Source organism: Lactuca virosa, chromosome 8 (genome assembly GCF_052849685.1).
Source record: "Lactuca virosa cultivar CGN04683 chromosome 8, Lactuca_virosa_CGN04683_v6, whole genome shotgun sequence".
Taxonomy (NCBI): domain Eukaryota; kingdom Viridiplantae; phylum Streptophyta; class Magnoliopsida; order Asterales; family Asteraceae; genus Lactuca; species Lactuca virosa.
In genome coordinates this window covers 224109126-224128925 of record NC_136433.1, presented here as the reverse complement: position 1 = coordinate 224128925, position 19800 = coordinate 224109126, and the positions used below count along the sequence as shown (strand labels likewise).

General features: G+C 34.4%; 3 protein-coding genes across 4 annotated transcripts; 2 read left to right on the top strand and 1 right to left on the bottom strand.

The window, feature by feature from the left end:
• Window positions 1–2470: 2470 nt before the first annotated feature.
• Window positions 2471–4949, top strand: LOC145128417 (Phospholipid/glycerol acyltransferase family protein). 2 transcript variants are annotated; one of them, XM_079063212.1, is made up of 5 exons: window positions 2471–2868; window positions 3284–3411; window positions 3712–3797; window positions 4117–4254; window positions 4492–4949. In XM_079063212.1, the coding sequence occupies exons 1-5, from the start codon at window positions 2660–2662 to the stop codon at window positions 4771–4773; spliced, it is 843 nt and encodes a 280-aa protein (XP_078919338.1). In that variant the 5' UTR covers window positions 2471–2659; the 3' UTR covers window positions 4774–4949. The 2 variants fall into 2 exon arrangements, with proteins under 2 accessions (XP_078919338.1, XP_078919339.1); XM_079063213.1 differs by having other exon boundaries at window positions 2747–2876.
• A 1952-nt stretch (window positions 4950–6901) lies between these two features.
• On the top strand, window positions 6902–7810 carry LOC145131290 (uncharacterized). Its single transcript, XM_079066003.1, has one exon. The coding sequence runs from the start codon at window positions 6902–6904 to the stop codon at window positions 7808–7810; it is 909 nt and encodes a 302-aa protein (XP_078922129.1).
• An 87-nt stretch (window positions 7811–7897) lies between these two features.
• Window positions 7898–14221, bottom strand: LOC145129396 (subtilisin-like serine-protease S). Its single transcript, XM_079064087.1, has 11 exons — window positions 13933–14221; window positions 13747–13841; window positions 13557–13654; window positions 13334–13492; window positions 12307–12418; window positions 11257–11806; window positions 10342–10436; window positions 10011–10250; window positions 9655–9769; window positions 9196–9385; window positions 7898–8650 (listed from the first exon to the last, which is right to left on the bottom strand). Exons 1-11 carry the CDS (start codon window positions 14011–14013, stop codon window positions 8079–8081), a joined length of 2307 nt encoding a protein of 768 aa, XP_078920213.1. The 5' UTR covers window positions 14014–14221; the 3' UTR covers window positions 7898–8078.
• Between the last annotated feature and the right edge of the window lie 5579 nt (window positions 14222–19800).

The window sequence follows — 19800 nt, the reverse complement described above, 5'->3', positions numbered from 1 at the left end:
GTTGATGTATCTTGTAAATTTTTCGTACGTTTCCAAGAAAATCCAATATTTTCTTTAGTAAAAGCAGGATGTTACCAGTATGTATTGTATATTCTATTGAAAACCCTGGCTACCACCAGTATGTATAGTATGTTCCGTTTGTAAACCCTGGCTACCACCAGTATGTATAGTATGTTCCGTTTGAAAACCCTAGCTACCACCAGTATGTATAGTATGTTCTGTTTGAAAACGCTGGCTACCACCAGTATGTATAGTAGTTTCATTATTTAAAATAAAACCAGTTGATGTACCCCTGGAATCCTCCAGTGTAATGTATAATAGTTCTATTAATTTAAATAAAACTAATGAAGAATGAAATTTCGTAAACACAAGTTAGTTTATACTTATTGTGAGTTGTATAACCATGCTTGATATGACTGATGACCTCAACGACGTTCTTCAGGCGTCGTACGGTATGATATTTGTCACCCCAGGCATGCCTGCCTAACTGTAGCTAGCAGTTTAGGTGTGGGATTGTCAGTCCCGAATAGATCTATTCACAAATCTCACGCTCTCCCTCCAGGAGACTCTGGTTAAACTATACGTTGAGGATTTTACCAGTACCCCGAAGGATACAAATGAAGAGGAATCTCACAATCCTGTATTAACTAGTTTACGTGTGGTTCTGTAGTGATCTACTGTATTGAACTCTGTATGTATAATGTATAAGATAATAATTATACTTAAATAATTATTATATGTTGTTCTCTTGAAGTAACGTATAACTCAGTGTAATGAAAACCCCAAACTATACCTATTATAGTTTGCATGAATATAGTATATCTGATTCGTATATTGTTCTGAAAACTATGCAATCATGGTTGTATGTTGGAAAGTGCCCTTATGCTCAACATCGTACAAAAGGGGATAAAATATCTGAATATTTTATGAAAACATGAAAATCGTATGTTTGAATCAATTGCATAAGTTTTATACGTGTTAAAAGTCCCTTTGTAATAGTTTCACAAAATCATTTGTGTTTAGCTTGTATTCCCCCCTGAAAACGTTTAAAAATCATGAAAAGCGTAGGGGTATGAACTCACCATTGATGTGTAAAAACGTATACTGGAAACGAAGATCCTCGAGTGGTTGTACTTGGCACTTAACGGAAACCTAATATCAAATAAATACACATGCATATGTATCTAAATTAGCGATTTCGCGATATAAAGTGTTAGAAAACACTTGTTTTCGGTTAAGGAATGTTACCGGGACTTGATCGAATCGAGGAAAGTGGGTTTTCGGGACAACTGCACCACTTAAAAGGTGTTTACGGTCGACAGGCAGTTTACGACCGTGAACAGGGTTTACGGTCGTAAACTGAGTTTACGGCCTTTGCAGGTCTGGTGAGTTTACGGTCGGAAATGGGTTTACGGTCTATGAAGATCGACCGTAAACTCAAGAACAGTGATGTTGTTTTCGATGAAAACACGTTTTAGACGATCCTCAACAACCTCCAGGAGTGTTTTCTGATGATTTTTAGAGAGGAAAGAGGGTGTTTCAGAGTTTACGGCCAGAGGTTCTAGAGAGAGAATGAGAGAGTTTCCGGTCAGAAATGTTCAAATGAGGGTGAGAGTCTCATATTTATAGGGGATTTTGTGGTCGTTGGGTGGGGTCTACCCAACGCTGGCCGCAAACGAGTTTACGGCCGTAAACAGGTTTACGGCTGTGAACTCCAATCAGGCCGTGAACATGCTGTTTTTCGAGAAAATTGAGCTTCGCACGGTTTTGGTTTCCGACTCGCATATATAAATTTAATTATATAGAACCCGATGATATTCTAAAACAAAAAGTTCGTCGGAAAATAAATAAAATCCAAATTTTATTAACGGAAATCGTGTAACAGAAACGGAAAAAATTTCGGGTTGTCACAATGTTTCTTTTACTTAAAATTTAAACGAGTTCTAACCAACTCTCATCTAAAGATACTACGTTCAAAGTTCATAATCTAAGCTTGATGATGACGTCATCTACATTGTTGGCCACCTTCCCCTAAGGAACCTTGATCTATGAAAAACCCTCCATCTACGATGCTCCCATCATCCCGTGAATATCAACACTCGCTATTTGTAACCATGGGTGAACATTTGGACCTTCGTTTTCTGTAAAAAGTCTGGTTCAAGAGCCGGTTCGGTCCAAATACTCACCTCTACGTCCAAAATCGGGAGCCAGACCTGGACCTAGACCTGATAAGCCTCAATAAGTCCGATCCAAGGTCCACAAATTTCTGCAAAACCGATCCGGTCCAAGAGCCGGTTCGATCCGGTCCGGTCCAAATGCTCACCCTACTTGTAACTACTTAGTCAAGACTTGTACCAAATAATAATAGGTAAAAAAAATTGATTATTACATATTATATAATTTGGCATGTAATAAAACTTAAATATACAAAGCATTTTTATTTTTTATGATGGTTTTTTGAGCAAGTATTTCTTCTTCCACCCAACTCATAAAATCCTGCGGCTTCAGCATCGACATGGCGGACGATAAATATTTCGAGAGCCTTACATCACTGTCGGCGTCGCTTATAGTCGATCAATTTTGACCTAACTTATTTTTCCACATTTTGTTGTCTGAGGCGGCGGCAGAGGTGGTGGTGGTGGTGTATCAACAATCAGTTATGGGGCGGATCATGGAATGGGCGGGCAGGCCAAATCACTTGGGAGGATTACCAAGGAAGACTGTGATAATGGCAGTCGGAACTTTCGCTAAAGCGGTTGCAAGTCTCCTAAACTCTACTTCTGTTCATAACGCAGACACTCTCCTTAATCTCGTCAGATCTCGACCTCCTGGTGTTCCTCTCATCACCGTTAGCAATCACATGTCCACGTCAGTCAGTTAGTCTCTTTTTCGTTACTTCTCTTCAATTTAATCATCTCTCGTTCTTCACTTCTCTTCAATTTTATGATCTGAATGCAATTAGGCTTGCACTTTGCCAAGTGCAGTTGCATAAGCTTCTCTGACATACTACTGATTGAATTTTCACTACTATGGGGGTGTTTGATTGTGTGTTGTTTAAGTAAAAGAGTTTTTTTTTTTAGAAATTTTTGATTATTGAGGTGTAAAACCCTACATATCCATAACTATAGTCCTTTGATTATCCATTTTGATTGATTTGAAGTCATGATGATCAGTTTCAAAATGTAGATCCAAAATCCCCTTTGTTTCTTGTATTTTATAAAATTCCTGATGAAGAGAAAAGTTTTTAAGCATTGTTTATAATTGTGTTGTGTACTTCTTACAGATTGGATGATCCTGTAATGTGGGGATTCAAAGGTTTCCCAACATGTAATGCTGAGTTGCAACGATGGGTACTAGCTGCTGAAGACATTTGCTTCAAAAATCCAGTCCTTTCATATTTTTTCAGGCTTGGTATGTGTCTTTTTTTTGTACATATTCTAAGTTTTATGGTTTTTGTATGTTTACAACATGTTAGGGCAATAAGGCTTCTTGATAAGCTAACTTATTGTGTTATATAATTTGCATAATCTGTTTCTATTATAAAAATGTGGAAATATGTCATCTTGGTTTAAACGGATCTCAAGACGTATGTGGAAGAGGAATATGATATAAAATTATAAATTATTGGAAGAAAATACTGGTTTTCCTATTGTTTCTTTAATTTCTAAACCTTTGATGGGTTTAAAAAGGGTAAAACCGTAAAATCTGCAGGGAAATGCATTCCAATTACTAGGGGTGGTGGAATCTATCAAGAACACATGAATGAAGCTCTTGATCGATTAAGTAATGGTGATTGGGTACTTCCTCTATATTTTTCTAATTTTACCTATAACCTGTTTATGCAGTTGAAATTGAAACATTGTTGCATAAATTGGTAAAAAAAAAGTGAGACATTGTTGCATAAATAACCTTTTAACCAGCACCAAATCTTGATGTAACTGTAATTTTGTGTCCCCCCATCAAGATTCAAGGCTTTATTTTAGACTTTTCCTCATTTTTACACCAATATTTTTACATGGTTGCATAAATTGGTAAAAAGTGAAACATAGTTGTATAAACTGTTAAAAAAAGTGAGACACTATTTGCATAAATAAGCATTTTATTTTAATTCGACAGCTACACACTTTTCCTGAAGGAAAAGTCTGCCAAGAAGATGAACCGATAAGACGATTAAAATGGGGAACCGCCAGTCTCATTGCTCGTGCCCCTATAACCCCAATTGTCTTGCCAATTTTTCATCTCGGTCTCCAAAAGGTAAATTATATATATATATATATATATATATATATATATAATTGGTAGTATCATGTCAACAAGATGATATGATACTACCTAGTGGGGACCACTTTGTACCTGATATACATCATGTCAGATGTATATGAGGTACAAAGTGGTTGTGGCCCCCAGTGGGTAGTATCATATCATCTTGTTGACATGATACTTTCTATTACAAAATTACATTGTCTTAGCAACTATTCAATTTCTTTATAGGTGATGCCCGAAAATTATATTTTTGGCAAAAGACCTCTTATACCCTTATGGAAAAAAGATATAAAAATAATTGTTGGGGAGCCGATAGAATTTGATATTCCCAAGTTAAAGCAAACGGCTTTATTGGCTTCTAAAGATTTGCTGCCTTTTCAAAAATACGGTTGGCCGCCTTTTGGGGAGATGGATGAGGTGGCACAAAGATGCCTTTACATCGATATATCAGAACGGATTCAAAGTGTGTTGGAGAGATTACGGGTTTTAGGTAGGAAGCCAAAGTTGTGAAACTTTTTTTTTGTCTAATTATGGCATTGTACTTTCTATTCTTTAATTAGGAAACTGTGATTATAGCAATTAGAATTATTTTGAATTTGAATGACTTTGTTAGATTTTTCACAATAGAATGGTTGTAATAGGAAAAATAAAATAAAAGATAATATAATAAACAGTTTTTTTTCTTTTCTTTTGCATCGATCATCATATCCCGTAAATAATATTGTTTTGACAAAACTACAAAATTGGTCCTTGTGGTTTGCAAAAAACTTTGGATAGGGTCCAAAACGTTTTCAACCTGCATTGAAGGTCCAAAATCAAAAACTTCTTGTGATTATGGTCCAAAAAATCTTGAAAAGACTATTATGCCCTTTTGTTTTCTTTTTTACATTTCTTTCTTATTTTATTAATATTAAAAATAATATAAACCCCCACACAACACACTCTCTCTCTCTCTCTCTCTCTCTCTTTATATATATATATATATATATATATATATATATATATATATATATATATATATATATATATATATATATATATATACACTTCAATTTCCTCAAAACCTATAACCAAAATCTGAAGTTTCAATCAGTTCGCAAACATAGTTTCCATTAGATTCACTTAAAATTTGGTGCAAGTTCAAGGCTACGGCTCTCCGTATTTAATTGGTATCGGATGAGTAAGCCAATAACCCAATGAGTTCTTAGAATTAAAAAAAAAAACAGATCAAAGGGGGGGGGGGGGGGGGGGGATGGCTTCTACCTGTGAGAATGAATGATCCAAAAAAAAAGTAATTGATTTATCCTTATCTTCTTTCCAACCAGATTATACGCACAAAGAGACCCCAAAAACACTTTGTTCTTGAATTTTTTTTGCCCACCTTCAAGAACAAACGACCATGGATGGGAATTGAAGTTTACATTCAGAAATTTGAAATATATATTGAAATCCCCAAACACTTGAACTCGTCCCTCATTCTTTATGCTAGATTTTATGATGATTTGGAGGTTTGGTGTTCCAAAGGTACAAATCTAAGCTCATCCCCTACCAGATAAGAATCACCATCTCTACCCTTATTCCTCACCATCTTCACCTGAAACTCGAGATAAAAAAGAGAGAATACTCGGTTCAATGATTTACACCCATAATCCTTTGTTCTTCACAACTTTGTTACACCCATCAAAACAAGCGATCGATTCAGAGTGAGGAGAAAAGAAAATGACCTAATTCTTTTAGCATAACGATCTTCAAACACACTTGGAGGATCAATTGCGTGAGTAATTGTTTTACTGAAGTGTAGTTGGGCATCGTGGTCGTTTTACTAAAGTGTAGTTAGGTATAGTGAGTAATTGTTTGATTTTCTACAAGAAGTAACAAGATGAGAGAGAGAGAGAGAGAGTCGTGTGGTGGGGGTTCATATTATTTTTAATATTAATAAAATAAGAAAGAAATTAAAAGAAATGTAAAAAAGAAAACAAAAGGACATAATAGACTTTTTAAGATTTTTTGGACCAAAATCACAGTAAGTTTTTGATGTTGGACCTTCATACAGGTTTAAAATGTTTTGGACAAGTTTTTCGCAAACCACAAGGACCAATTTTATAGTTTTGCCTATGGAAAGGGTAGACCTGGAGATGGAAAGGGGTCGGGGAATCAGGCGCAGTTGGGCCCATCCTTTAGAAATTGGGCCTTTCTTGGCCCATACTGGTTCTTACTCCGTTACACAAACAAACTCAACTTGTGTCTATGGGGTAATCTTAAGGAAAGCTATAACATTTAGAACAAATTTAAGAATTGGTTGTTTTTATAATCATTTCAAAATAAAATTGATTTTAGTTATGATATTCGAATTTGATTATTATATTAAAAGTTCATATAAGTCTTGTTTCCATATTCATGTAGACTTTTTGTCAACTGCTTAAGCTATATTTATGAATAATCGGTTATAACTATTTTTTTCATTAAAAATAATACTCTCATCCACATATAATAATTCAATCAACCAAATTCAAGTTTTTGCCAACTATTTATCTAATAACAAAATAATTAAAATATGTTACTTATTATTGTTTTTTTTACTTTTGCATTTAACTCGTTTAAAAAAAGCAGTGTGAAGAACAATAGAATCGTTGCAAAAATGAATGCTGCATACGCCAGACTTCCTTCTACTACCTCTCCTTGCCAGTTCAAAGACAGCAACAACCGCCGCCTCATCGCCTTCACCACGCCGGAAAACTACGCCGTCCGTCTCTCCCACCTCATCCACCTCAAGGGTTGGACTTCTCTCTGGTGCCCCACCATCGCCGTCGAACCCACCACCAACACCAAATCATCTATCCTCCAGTACCTCTCACCTCCAACACCCCTCATTAATCAATTCTCAGCCCTCGCTTTCACCTCAAGGTCAGGAATCTCAGCTTTCTCCGATGCCTTATCGGAGCTCACCTCCACACCATTATCCCCATCCGGCGAAGATTTCACAGTTTGTGCTCTCGGAAAAGACTCGGAGTTAATCGATAACTCATTCGTAGGTAAAATCTGTAACAACAGTGAAAGAATTAAGCTTTTAGTTCCTGAAATATCGACGCCGGCGGGTCTGGTGGAGTCGCTGGGGTACGGGAGTGGCCGGCGAGTGTTGTGTCCGGTGCCATTAGTGGTGGGGTTGGAAGAACCGCCGGTGGTTCCCAATTTCTTACGAGACTTGGATATAAAGGGGTGGGTGGCGGTGAGGGTGAACGCATACGAGACACGGTGGATGGGACCGGAGTGCGCGGCGGAGTTAGTAAAGAGAGATGGTGGTTGTGGGGTGGATGCGATTGTGTTTACGAGTACAGGGGAAGTGGAAGGGATGTTGAAGAGTTTGAGGGCGATGGGTTTGGATTGGGAGGCGGTGATGAGAGTGAATCCAGGGATGGTGGTGGCGGCGCATGGGCCGGTGACGGCGGCCGGAGCGAAAAGTCTTGGAGTGGATGTAAATGTTGTTAGTAGTAGGTTTGGAAGCTTCGATGGTGTTGTAGATGCTCTTGCTTTATTATGGAATAATTAAGTAATATTTTCAAGAAAAAGACTGTTGTTTTGACTTGTACATGTTGCTTTCAAAAGTTGTACATTGAATCATAATTATAACAATTAATTAATAGCATTAATAACATTATTAAATAAATAAAAATATAAAAAAATAGCAATTCTACAAACCCAATTTCCAATCCTCTATATACTCAACAAAACAAAGAAAACAAATTTCTATTCAAACCTATATCTCCCAAGCCAATTTACTATGCTAATGTGTCCATAATCATCTATGAACCCTTTGGTCAAACACCCGAGCCCAAGTCAAACGGCACGGCTCGAACCACAAGTGGTGCGCTCACCCGCACCTTTCCGTTCCTCCATTGTAACCAACCAAACACATAGCCTCGAGGCTCGCCGGAAAATCTAAAAGTGGCGGTGAAGTTCATTTTCTGGCCATATCCGCTAAACACAAGCCTCCGTGGCACAATATCGACCTCCACCCCACGTGGCGGAGCCACCACGAAGGTCCAAACGGTTTTTTTGTCTGAGTTTCCAACGTAAGTCAAAGTTCTAGTCACCGAGAAGTTTGACTTTAAGTAGGGTATGACAATTGAAGGGTAGTTAAGGTTTGAGGGCGTTGAGAACGGTTGGTCTTCACAAGTGGTGTTGTCTCGAGTGATGAGGCGAAGTGACTTTTGGTCGTAGCCGATTGAGCATAGAAAGGCTTTGTGGTCTGTGGGGGTTGAGTCATAGACTAGACCAGGGTTAAGGACCGTGGTGGGGTTGATGAAGCCTGAGCCGTAGTCGAATGGGTTCGCTTTTCGACCTTCGGGGTCGACCCTCATTGGTTTTCCAGTTTTGTCAAAAATCAAAGCTGCATGAGATAGGAATTGGATAAGCTTTAGGTTTTATGACCTTAAGCAGTATTAGACATTGCAGAACATGTTGTACTAAGTTTGACATGTATTTGACCGGGATTGTAACTAATGTCAATGTGACAAAATTTGCAATTTTTTCTCCTGCCTAAAAAGGTGAGAGAAGGACTAGCCATCGATCTGTCGTTCGTGCAAAAGACGTAAATGCCCTCTTCATCGTCGTCATATGAAAAAACCCTAAAAAACTTATCCAGTTCCGTCCGATTCTCTCTCCGAGTAACAAACGCAGCCTAAGACTCCGTTTGTTGCATAGAATAGGACGGGACTTGACAAGTTTTTAGGGCTATTTACAATGACAAGGATGAGGAGGATGTTTACGTCTTTTACACAGACGAGAGATCGAGAGCGAGTCCCTATCCCACTTTTTTAGTAGGGACAAGAAATTGCAATTTTTGTACCATTAACATTAGTCAGTCTCAGTTCAACGCACGTCAAACACAATGCAGTATACTGGTGCCTAAAGGTATCAATAAAAGTTGTTTACCGGTTGTCATAATAGCAGATTTAATTGCAGAAGGAGACCATGTGGGATGGACAGCTTTAATCAATGCTACAATTCCAGTTACATGAGGGCAAGCCATGGAAGTTCCAGACAAAATATTGTACTTCAGTTTTTGCCCGATCGCTGGAGACCATGCTGCAAGGATATTCAATCCGGGAGCCGCAACATCCGGCTACAAAACAATTGTAGTAAATTACTATTATGGGTGAAGAATTGTAAATATATTGCAATTATGTGTAAACACTGCAAGTACTTTGCTATCATAAAGAATAAATTATATTTTACAAGTTTCAAGTTACATACTGTTATTATCCATAAAACATGCAAGTAAGTTGCAATTATGGGTAAAAAAAATACAAGTACATTACTTAGATTGGTAAATAAAAGTACATTGCTATTTCTGCAATTAACGCTTTTTTTAAGTAAGGTACGTAGTCAAACCTTTAAAATTTCTGGGGTTAATCCATTGGGACCTTTAGATGAAAATGATGCTACACGAGGAGCAGCTTGAGATCCTAATACTGCCTCCGATGAGTAAATCCGTGAACTTGGTTTCCTGAAATTAGACAAAAAAAAAGTTATAATAGTTGTCTTGTACGGTGTTTAACATGCATTGGACTGAGACTAAGACAGATATAAATAAGACAAAATTGCAAGTTTTTATCTATACAAAAAAAGTGAGACAAAGAATCACTTTCGATCTCTCATTATGCAAAAAGACGTAAATGTCCTCTTGATTCTCATCTTTGAAAATAGCCCTAGAAAGATTGTCTAGTTCTGGAAAAAAATATACGAACCGTGTCTTGTTAATATATGATAAAATCCGGTTTCCGACTTTTGTCCCTACAATAGCACCTGGAATCACGAACGGAATCGCAACATCCACATTTTCATCAACAAGAATCATTCCGATTCCACCGGCGGCTTTCACGATCTCGCTCTTTCGCACCTTTGATTCCGATGAACGATCGGCATGCCGACATAACAACACCTTTCCTCTTGTTTTTGTATAATTTAACGAGCTTTCTAAGCAATAACTGCATCACAAATGTAAATATTTCAAAATTTTATGTTACTCGATGATTTTTTTTACTTTGTAACGATGAACAAAAGTACCTGTTGCTTCACCTGGATTGATACGGAGTGAAGTAGCCTGCGTTTGCTATCGAAGCCGATATGATTCTTGCTGGAGCTTCCATTTGAAGTACACTTAGACTTTCACCCTATGAAAAAAATAGGTAATATTAAATTATCAGAATCAAATAATGAACTGTAATACTTGTTGCAGCATTTTTTGCACCAAATTTGTGTAATTTTTCTATGTAAGAGTGTGATTTATATAAATCCATTAGACCATTTTTAACATAAGAAAGCATAAGTATTTTTTTCTTCCTAGCCTTGCTAACTTATATAGATTTAAAAAAAAATACCGTTATATTTACTAGTTTTTTACAAATTTGACTCACAATTTGGTTCTACAAGTTTAAATGCAATGTATTTTTAGTTTATTTAATTGTATGATAGATATATTAGTTTGTTACTTGTAATATCATAATATAAATTAAATTGATATTAACTTATTATATATATTTAATATTTATGTTTGAACTTATTTATAACTTTCCTAAATTTTTACATTTTCTTATAATATAAGTGTACTATTTCTTTATATTTATGTATAATACTTATTAATGTAATTTTTTATTCAATAGGCGTTTGTTTTACTGATATGATAATTAATTTCAAATTTATTGAATACAAACAATTTATTTCAAAAAGAGAATACATAGGAGAATATTCTTTATGGTGTTACGACTATTGTAAATTTGTAATAGATTAGATATGAAACACTATTTATATCTAGGAATCTAGGATTACACCATATTGGTGAAAAAAAAAGGGTCAACTATGCTAGAAATGGTATAATCTTGGTTTTCACAATCATTTAACCATTTTGTTTGTAAACTTACACTAATAAATATAAACCAAGCATTTTCTTTATATCCTAAATACAAAAATAAAAATAAATAAATAAAGAAATACCTTCAATTTTACACCATTGCCCATTTCAAAATTCGCCGTAAACTCCCTATCAATCGACGTAGCCGCAACCGTAATAATCCACGGAGCAAGATTCGTGGCGGACCCTTTTGCCCCTTCATTACCAACCGAAGAAACAACCGAAATCCCCCGACTAACCGCATGAAACGACCCAATAGAAATCGCATCACTAAAATAATCACCTTGAGGTGCATCGGGCCCCAATGATAATGACACAATGTGGACTCCATCTCGAACTGCATCATCAAATGCAGCTAGTAAATCCGCATCATAGCAACCCGAGTCCCAGCATGTTTTGTAGACTGCGACTCGAGCCATGGGTGCACCGCCTCTCGCACCGCCGCGGGCCAGACCCTTGTAGTTCATGTCGGTCACGTAGCGGCCCGCGGCAGTTGAGGCGGTGTGGGTCCCGTGACCATTACTGTCGCGCGGGGACCGAAAAGATTTTTTGTTTTTTGGATCGTCGTCGTATTGTGAATTTTGGTTTTCGGCATCATAGCCGCTTAGATAGTATCTTGCTCCTATGAGTTTCCTATTTGCAAGATAAAAGTTAGACGGTGCTTGTTTTTTACTTAATGGACTTAATAGTGAAATAAACCGTTATTTTATAATTAATAGAGAAAATGATAAAATGTTCATTTACGGTTCATTTATCTAAGTGCTTCTTTTTTACTTAATGTAGAAACATGACTTAATAAAGAAAGTCACAGAAAGACTTTCCCTATTAAGTCCAAACCTTTTATAAAGTTTTCCGTTATTTATTTTTTCTTGTCATTTTCAAAGATATTATTAAAATATCATTTACCCAGTCAACACTTTATCAAAAAATGGAAAATGGTTTTCGATGTGAACACAAAACTTAGATATTTTTTTTTTGGCTTAATAGAGACAAAGTTAATGGGAAAAAGATAGGGACTAAGATTAGATCTGAAACCAATCACCAGGTAACAAGTAACATTATTGTTTCATAAAAGAACAAATATAAAAACCAATTATGGACGTAATAATAATGCAATGATAATTGAAGAACACCTGTTACAATGTGTAATATTGAATTCTTCCCCTGATTGGCACTTTCCTTTCCAACCAGCTGGCACCGGAGGCATGTCGGCATCGCTAAAACTTTCCGATTCCGGCCAAATTCCTGTATTTACACCACCACTTTTTCAAATTGTACGGAACAAGTTGTACTGTATTTGTTACACAGTACAACTGAGTACCGGTATCTGTGTATCAGATACCGATACGGGTATCAGGCTGGTAGCCTAATACCTATCAACCTGGTAACGTTAACAGCCTGGTACATACACTATTTTTAAAGTACCAAAATTTGTACCGCCTTTTATTCGATATGATAAACATATAAAAAGTACAAAGAATTATAATTTTGATGATAATATTTACAAAGTAAGATTGTAATGATTGAAAGATGGAAAAATTATTTAACTTTTTCCTTAAAAAAGAAGATGAATGTAACATGACATGAAGATCTGTCTTTATGGTCCTAGAGAGAGGAGAGAGAGAGAGAAAGAGAGAGCATTTTCAATTGAGGTAATAAATGAGAGGTCATGTGTTCTGTTTTCCATCAATGTAATACGCAACAAAGCCCCATTTCTTTGTTCCCCCATACATACAGAAACTGACAGAAACAAGACCAGACAAATATCACGTGTGACCTATTTTATTTAAAAAGTTAAATGCAAAAAAATAACAAGGTACTTTCGTTTATTTGTTTATTATAAAATCCTTCTTTCATTTTTTTCTATTTACCCGATTATAAAACAATCTCATCAAAAAATAAAGCAATATTCAATTGTGTAATTGGGTGGATTTTTTAAACTGCAATGTACTAATAAGAAAAAGAAATTGTTAAAAAGTAAAATAATATATTTTTTGAAGAGACGAGGCTTTAATAAGAAAATTACTGAAAAGACAGAGTTGTTAGAGAATGAAAAGGAAAGCAAGGATGTACAATGAATTTAATGCTTAAAAAACAAAATTTTTGTTATATATGAAATGACTAAAATGCCCTGAAGTTTACAAATTGTGGGAATCAGACCTGTATCAATAAAACCAATGATGACATTAACTTGATCTTTGGTTGAAAAACCTGGGATTTCCATGGTTTCTTCCCCAACAAGACCAATGAAATCCCATGAATGTGTCGTATGCAAACTTCTTCTTTTGTTCTCAAAAACCGAAACCACCTCCGGCATCTCTGTAAATTTCACCATCGAATCATTAATTTGTCGATTTAAAATTGGGAAATGAGTGAAGCTTACTTGCAATTTGAAGAGCCTGATCCTCTGTTAATTTCGCTGCAAATCCTCTAAACCCATGTTTATAGCTATACAAATGAGACGCGTGTGCTTCTTCAACACTGATTCAACCAAATTCACAGATGAAAAATGGGAAATCTAAAAGAAAAAGGAAAACCCAGATTTGCAATCGAAATGGGATATGATTATTAACCTTCCACTATGAACAGAAACAAGCATTTGATGATTTTTCGTCAAAATTTCATCTGGGTCATCGCTATCATTGCCACCCATGTACACCACATACACCTGAACCAAGAACACCACCATTACTAATAAAAAAGGAACGAAATTTCTTGAAAAAACCGATAGAGAAACAAGAATAAGATCGAAAGTATACCTTCGCGGAAGTGAAGATTGTAGTATGTGCAACAGAAACATATATCAAAAGACCCAGAATGATATTGATGGAAGAACCCATTTCTGCAAGTCAGGAGTGGGTTTTAAGTTGTAACTGCAAGATTCGTTCAGGGAGAATGGAATTTATTGAGGAGAGGGAGAATTTGGGGCAGTTTTGAAGTGAATAAAAGAGGACACATGAAGAATGAGAGGGAATGGGAGATTGGTCACAGAGATAATGTGGAGTGTGGCGTATGTAGTGGGGTGGTGATGGTGTTGTGTACATTGCTATTTGCTTAAATGGCCCGATTTTGAATCCAATTGCCAGGTTTGCTATCACAATATTGGGGGAAAATGACTTATCGGGAAAAATAACTTATCAGTTAATCATTTTTGTCGTTTTGTTTTATTTATATTTAGACAAATTCTTTTTTATACATTTGATCACTTGTTATATGTTAACTTGTTATATGTAGACAAATTCTTTTTTATACATTTGATCACTTGTTATATGTTAACTTGTTATATGTGTTAACATATTATCATTGTCACCGGCTATAGCAGCTGACAATAGGAATATGTGAACATATTTAACAAATTAAATGATCAAATATATACAAAAAAAAATAAAGCTGTCTAAATATAAACAAAACGAAAATTAATTACCTTGATAAGTCATCTCCTTTTAAAAGCGATTTTATTTTTCATATTTATTTGTATTATCTTTTTCAAAAAGTTATTTTTAAAGTATTCATAATGTCTTAAATATTAATTAAATATTGATCAATTCTAAACTTTACTTTATAATTAATAAATATATTTTTGTTTTGTGAAATATTTTATACAGCCTCTTATATATTTTTTCATTTTATTTTTAAGCATATACAATATTTTTAAAGTAAATAATATCTAACAATAAAATTAAATATATAAGAATAAGTATGGATGATCTTTTAAATAAATAAAAAGAAAATATTACGTAGCAAATAAAAACCAAAAAATCTATATAATGCAAATGTTTTAAAATTATTACAATTTTTTAATACTTTTTAATTAGAAGTTTATAAGCTTTTAATTTTTTTTTAATACAACGTTCTAAATTAGTATTTAACAAAAATATTTTAAAATGTTATAAAAAAAGTATTAAATTATCATACAAAATATATGAAACACTTTAAGAATGGTGTAAAAGAAAGTTTAGAAATAATTGTGTGAAAGTTATATAAAAAATTATATGAAAAAAAAAAAAAAAAAAAAAAAAAAAAAAGTTAAAAACTTGTAAGAAAAATTTAGAACATTTATAAATTATTTGGTTTAAAAGCATTTGTATTAAAATTATATGAAAGTATAAAAAATGGTTAAAAAATTATAAGCAAAGTTCAAAACATTGTATTAGAAAAACATATAGAAAAAAAAATATTATAAAAATATTCTAAGAAATTGTAAAAAAGTCTTAAGAAATTTGTAAAAAAAATCCATATTTAGGCAACTTTCTTTTTTATACACATTTGACCATTTAACAAGTTAGATGGTCAAATGTGTACAAATAAAAAAAAGTTGTCTAAACGTGAACAAGACAAAAAGGTAATTATCCTGACAAGTTGTTAAATTAGGTGTCATGTTATTACAAATTCTTTAATTTGTTATTTTTGTTTTTAATTTTTTTACTGAGAAAATTACAAAAATGGTCCCTGTGGTATGGTATAATAGGCCTGTATAATCCAACTTCAATAAAATGAACAAACTTGGTTCTTGTGTTATTTCGATATTACATAAATGGTCCTTCCGACACACGACGTCAAAATGATGTCGTTAAATTTCTATAAAATGACATTGTTACCCTTTTGCACTTCATTTTATGTGGACAAAACTGTAAAATTGGTCCTTGCAGTATTTACAAAACTTTGGATATGGTCCAAAAAGTTTTTAACTTGCATGGAAGGTCCAAAATCAAGAATTTTCTGTGATTTTCGTCCAAAAAATGTTGAAAGGACTATTTTGCCCTTCTTGTTTCTTTTTTGTATTTTTATATTTGTTTTAATACCTTATTAATTAAAAAAACAAACAAAAGAAAAATAAAAAATATGTCGGGTCCACCCCACCCACAGGTTCTCTCTCTGTCTCTCTGTCTTTGTCTCTGTCTCTCTCTTTCTATCTCTCTCTATCTCTTTCTCTCTCTCATTCTCTCTCTCTTTCTCCTTTTTTCTCTCTATCTCTCTCTCCCCCTCTCTTTTCTCTCTCAGTGTTCTAGATCTGAAACACAGATTGTAAATATTGATTTCAATAATCTTCAAAAGTTGAAGGTAGGTTTGTTCTTTCCAGATCTGAAACGAAGATGGAGAAGGCCAGATCTGAAACGAAAACCACATACAAAACTCTACCCAAAGAACACCGCCTGAAATGACGATGATCTTCGATTAACACCACCTGGAACACACCCGATGAACATCACCTGGAACGATGATGAACTTAGGAGATCCATCATCAATGACGATTTAAAGTCAGGGGTTGAGCAAGAGCGTCTTCCTCCTCTCCCCCGGAGATCCATCCACAAACACCACCATTAACGCCATTTAGTTGTAGCATCACCAACAGGGCCGTCCCAAGTCAATTTGAGGCCCGGGACAAAAACTAAAAATGAGGCCCCTCAAAATTTAATAATCACAAACAATAATACAATGATACGGAGACAAGTACATGAGCATTTGCTATTAAATTAAATATATATGGTATATATATATATATATATATATATATATATATATATATATATATATATATATATATATATGGGTTTAAAAGATATTAGTTAAATATTAAACCAATAATATACCACTAGGTTAGCACAAAAAAACTAATGACAAAGAAAAAAACACATAATCGAACCATTTTGAAAAACTGCCACTTTGGTGTCTGAAAAAAAAACAAAAAAGATAAATGTTTGGAAAAAAAAAATCATAGTTTGGTGAAAAATAGGCAGGTTAGCATGATTTTTGGTAACAAAACTATAAATAATAGTTATTATATAATAAAAGATGATGCAAGGTAGAAAATCCCATATATAATGGCTAGAAAAAGACCAAAATTTTAAATGAAATAAATGTTTGGGTGGCTTGTAAAAAAAACAAAGAGTCCAGGAATCATTTCTATAACTTGGATGATTTTTGAATAACAAAGAAGAATGGAGGGACTATTTCTGTAATTTGGATTCAAAACTTAATAAAATACTGTAAAATCGAACCTGGGCGCCTCTGATTACTTGGCACGTTACTAACCATCTAGTCTAAGGAAATGTTGCATACATTTTAAACACAATTCATATATATAAAGTAAAAGACGGATATAATTTTGGGGCCCCAAACCGTAACGAGGCCCGGGGCCGTCGCCCAGCTTGCCCGCCCTATTGGGTCGGCCCTGATCACCAAAAATCCAGATCTGTTTGTGGTTTGTAGTTTTCGTTTCCTGCAAACATAACCCAATTTTATTGCTTCTTCTTCCTTGGGGAAAGGTAGAATACCAGATCGGAATCCACACAACCCAAATATATTACATCTGATTTCATCCCCAAATACATTGCCTCTTCTTCTGCCAGTTCCATCAGCCATCAATTTGTGTATGTTTATCCTAGTCGTTATTCCTAAAAAACCTAGAAATCGATTTGTGTATGTTTATGTTAATCGTATGTGTGTTTTGCGAGAGTTTGATATGTAGCTGTTGAAGAAGGAGAGAGAGAGGGGGGGAGAGAGAGAGAGAGTATCGGTAGTGGTGGGGTCGACCCAATTCTTTCATTTTTTATTTTTAATTAATAAATTATTAAAGAAAATATAAAAAATACAAAAAAAGAAATAAAAAGGGCAAAACAGTCTTTTCAAGTCCTCCTGGGACCAAAACCAAAGGATAATCTTGATTTTAGACCTTCCATGCAAGTTGAAAACTTTTTGGACCCTATCTAAAGTTTTTTGAATACTACATGGACCCATTTTACAGTTTTGCCTTTTATGTGGCACTATAGCCAAAGGAACTTATAGATCTTGGTTTAAAAGGTATTTTTCATTTATTTTCGACTTTATAAGGGAGCGAATTCTTGTTTTACCGGTTTTTTAAGTCCCTTTACCTAAATTAAAAGGTCACCAGTGCCAAATAAGTTGCCACGTTGGAAAGAAAAGGTTCCTATTACACTATATCCCACGGACCAAATTTGTAATTTTCCCGATATTTAATACCCACCTACTTATGTCATGTCACTGACCCTTGGAGCCCAAGACAAACATTGTCGGTGGGGTTATAAAACACCCCATGTGGGGATCAAAAGAAAAAACCACTAAAAGTTTTTTTCTCTTATTTGGCTAGACAAAATCCATTGAAACCCTAAAATACACCATCCAAAAGAGACATGTCGGCTCCACCACCCTCTTCGGATCCTTAAATTCACGTGATGGAATGTCGCTTACCGATTTGCACTCTATTTTTTGTGGGATGAGAAGATAACTGAGAGTTAACTGGAAATGAAGCATCTTAGGGAAGAGTTGGGTCAAGACTACATGATCTCTATGGCCGACTACATGAAGCTCAATGACAAGGTAGAAGCAAATCAAAAGATAATCAAGACCATGGTGGTATTGGTGACCGGTCTCATAGTCATTGTGATGGTGATGTTGGGGGTGCAGTTTCACTCGTTTCTATAGAAGTAATGGTGATGACGATGATGATCAAGTTTATATATATATATATATATATATATATATATATATATATATATATATATATATATATATATATATATATATGGGATAAATGTTTGTATCTGTTTGGGATTTTGGTTTTTATTTTGTTGATTACTGTGGTAGAACCAATGGTGACAAAGACTTGTCCCAATGACAAGCAATTTTGGCAATAAAACTGTAAGCCATGATATAATCAAATCAATTTTGGTTGTAATTATTAAATGGATGAATCATTTGTATTTTGTTAAGTTAACTGCATATGTTTGGTATTGTAAATATAATGCACCCTTTTTAATCACTCATTACTTACGTATATATGGTCATTAACAATTATGTTTTGTTAAAGTGCATTGACATATGGTAACTAAAGTACATTGCTATATATATGGTAACTATTGTACATTGATATAGTATGTTAGTATATTGTAAATATGGTATGTTGCTAAATATTGTCATTATAGTATGTTGATATATGGTAAATAAAGTACATTGCTATATTGTAAATATAGTATGTTATTAAATATTATCCTTATAGTATGTTGATATATGGTAAACAAAGAACATTGTTATATTGTAAATATAGTATGTTGCTAAATATTGTCATTATAGTATGTTGATATATGACAAACAAAGTACATTGATATATTGTAAATATAGTATGTTGCTAAATATTGTCATTATAGTAATGAGACCACTCACATGTTCCCTTTTAAGGTTACCAAATCCACTTAAAGTAATGGGTAACATGCACCACTAAATTAACATGCAAGTCAAATCCAACATAAAATCATAACAACATTCTTCTCATTAAAAGATAAAAAGTTTGTCAACCAACTAAATGTAGTACACAACATGAAACAACCAAACATAAATCCAAAAATAACAACTACACCAAAACATAAAATGAAAGCTATGTCCTAGTCAATTTCCAATGGTTTATCACCACTGTTTCCTTCCCCGTTCTTACCCTCAAGCCTCTTACCTAGTTTCATCTTTATAATTATTTCAGATTTCTTCCTTTTACTTGTACCCTCTTTTCGTTTGTTAGATGTCATTGTAATTTTTTAGGTTTTGCTCCACTACTTCCATGCCCATCTATACCAATTTCCATATCTACCCTTTTCCTTTTTTTGCCTTGAGTTTTG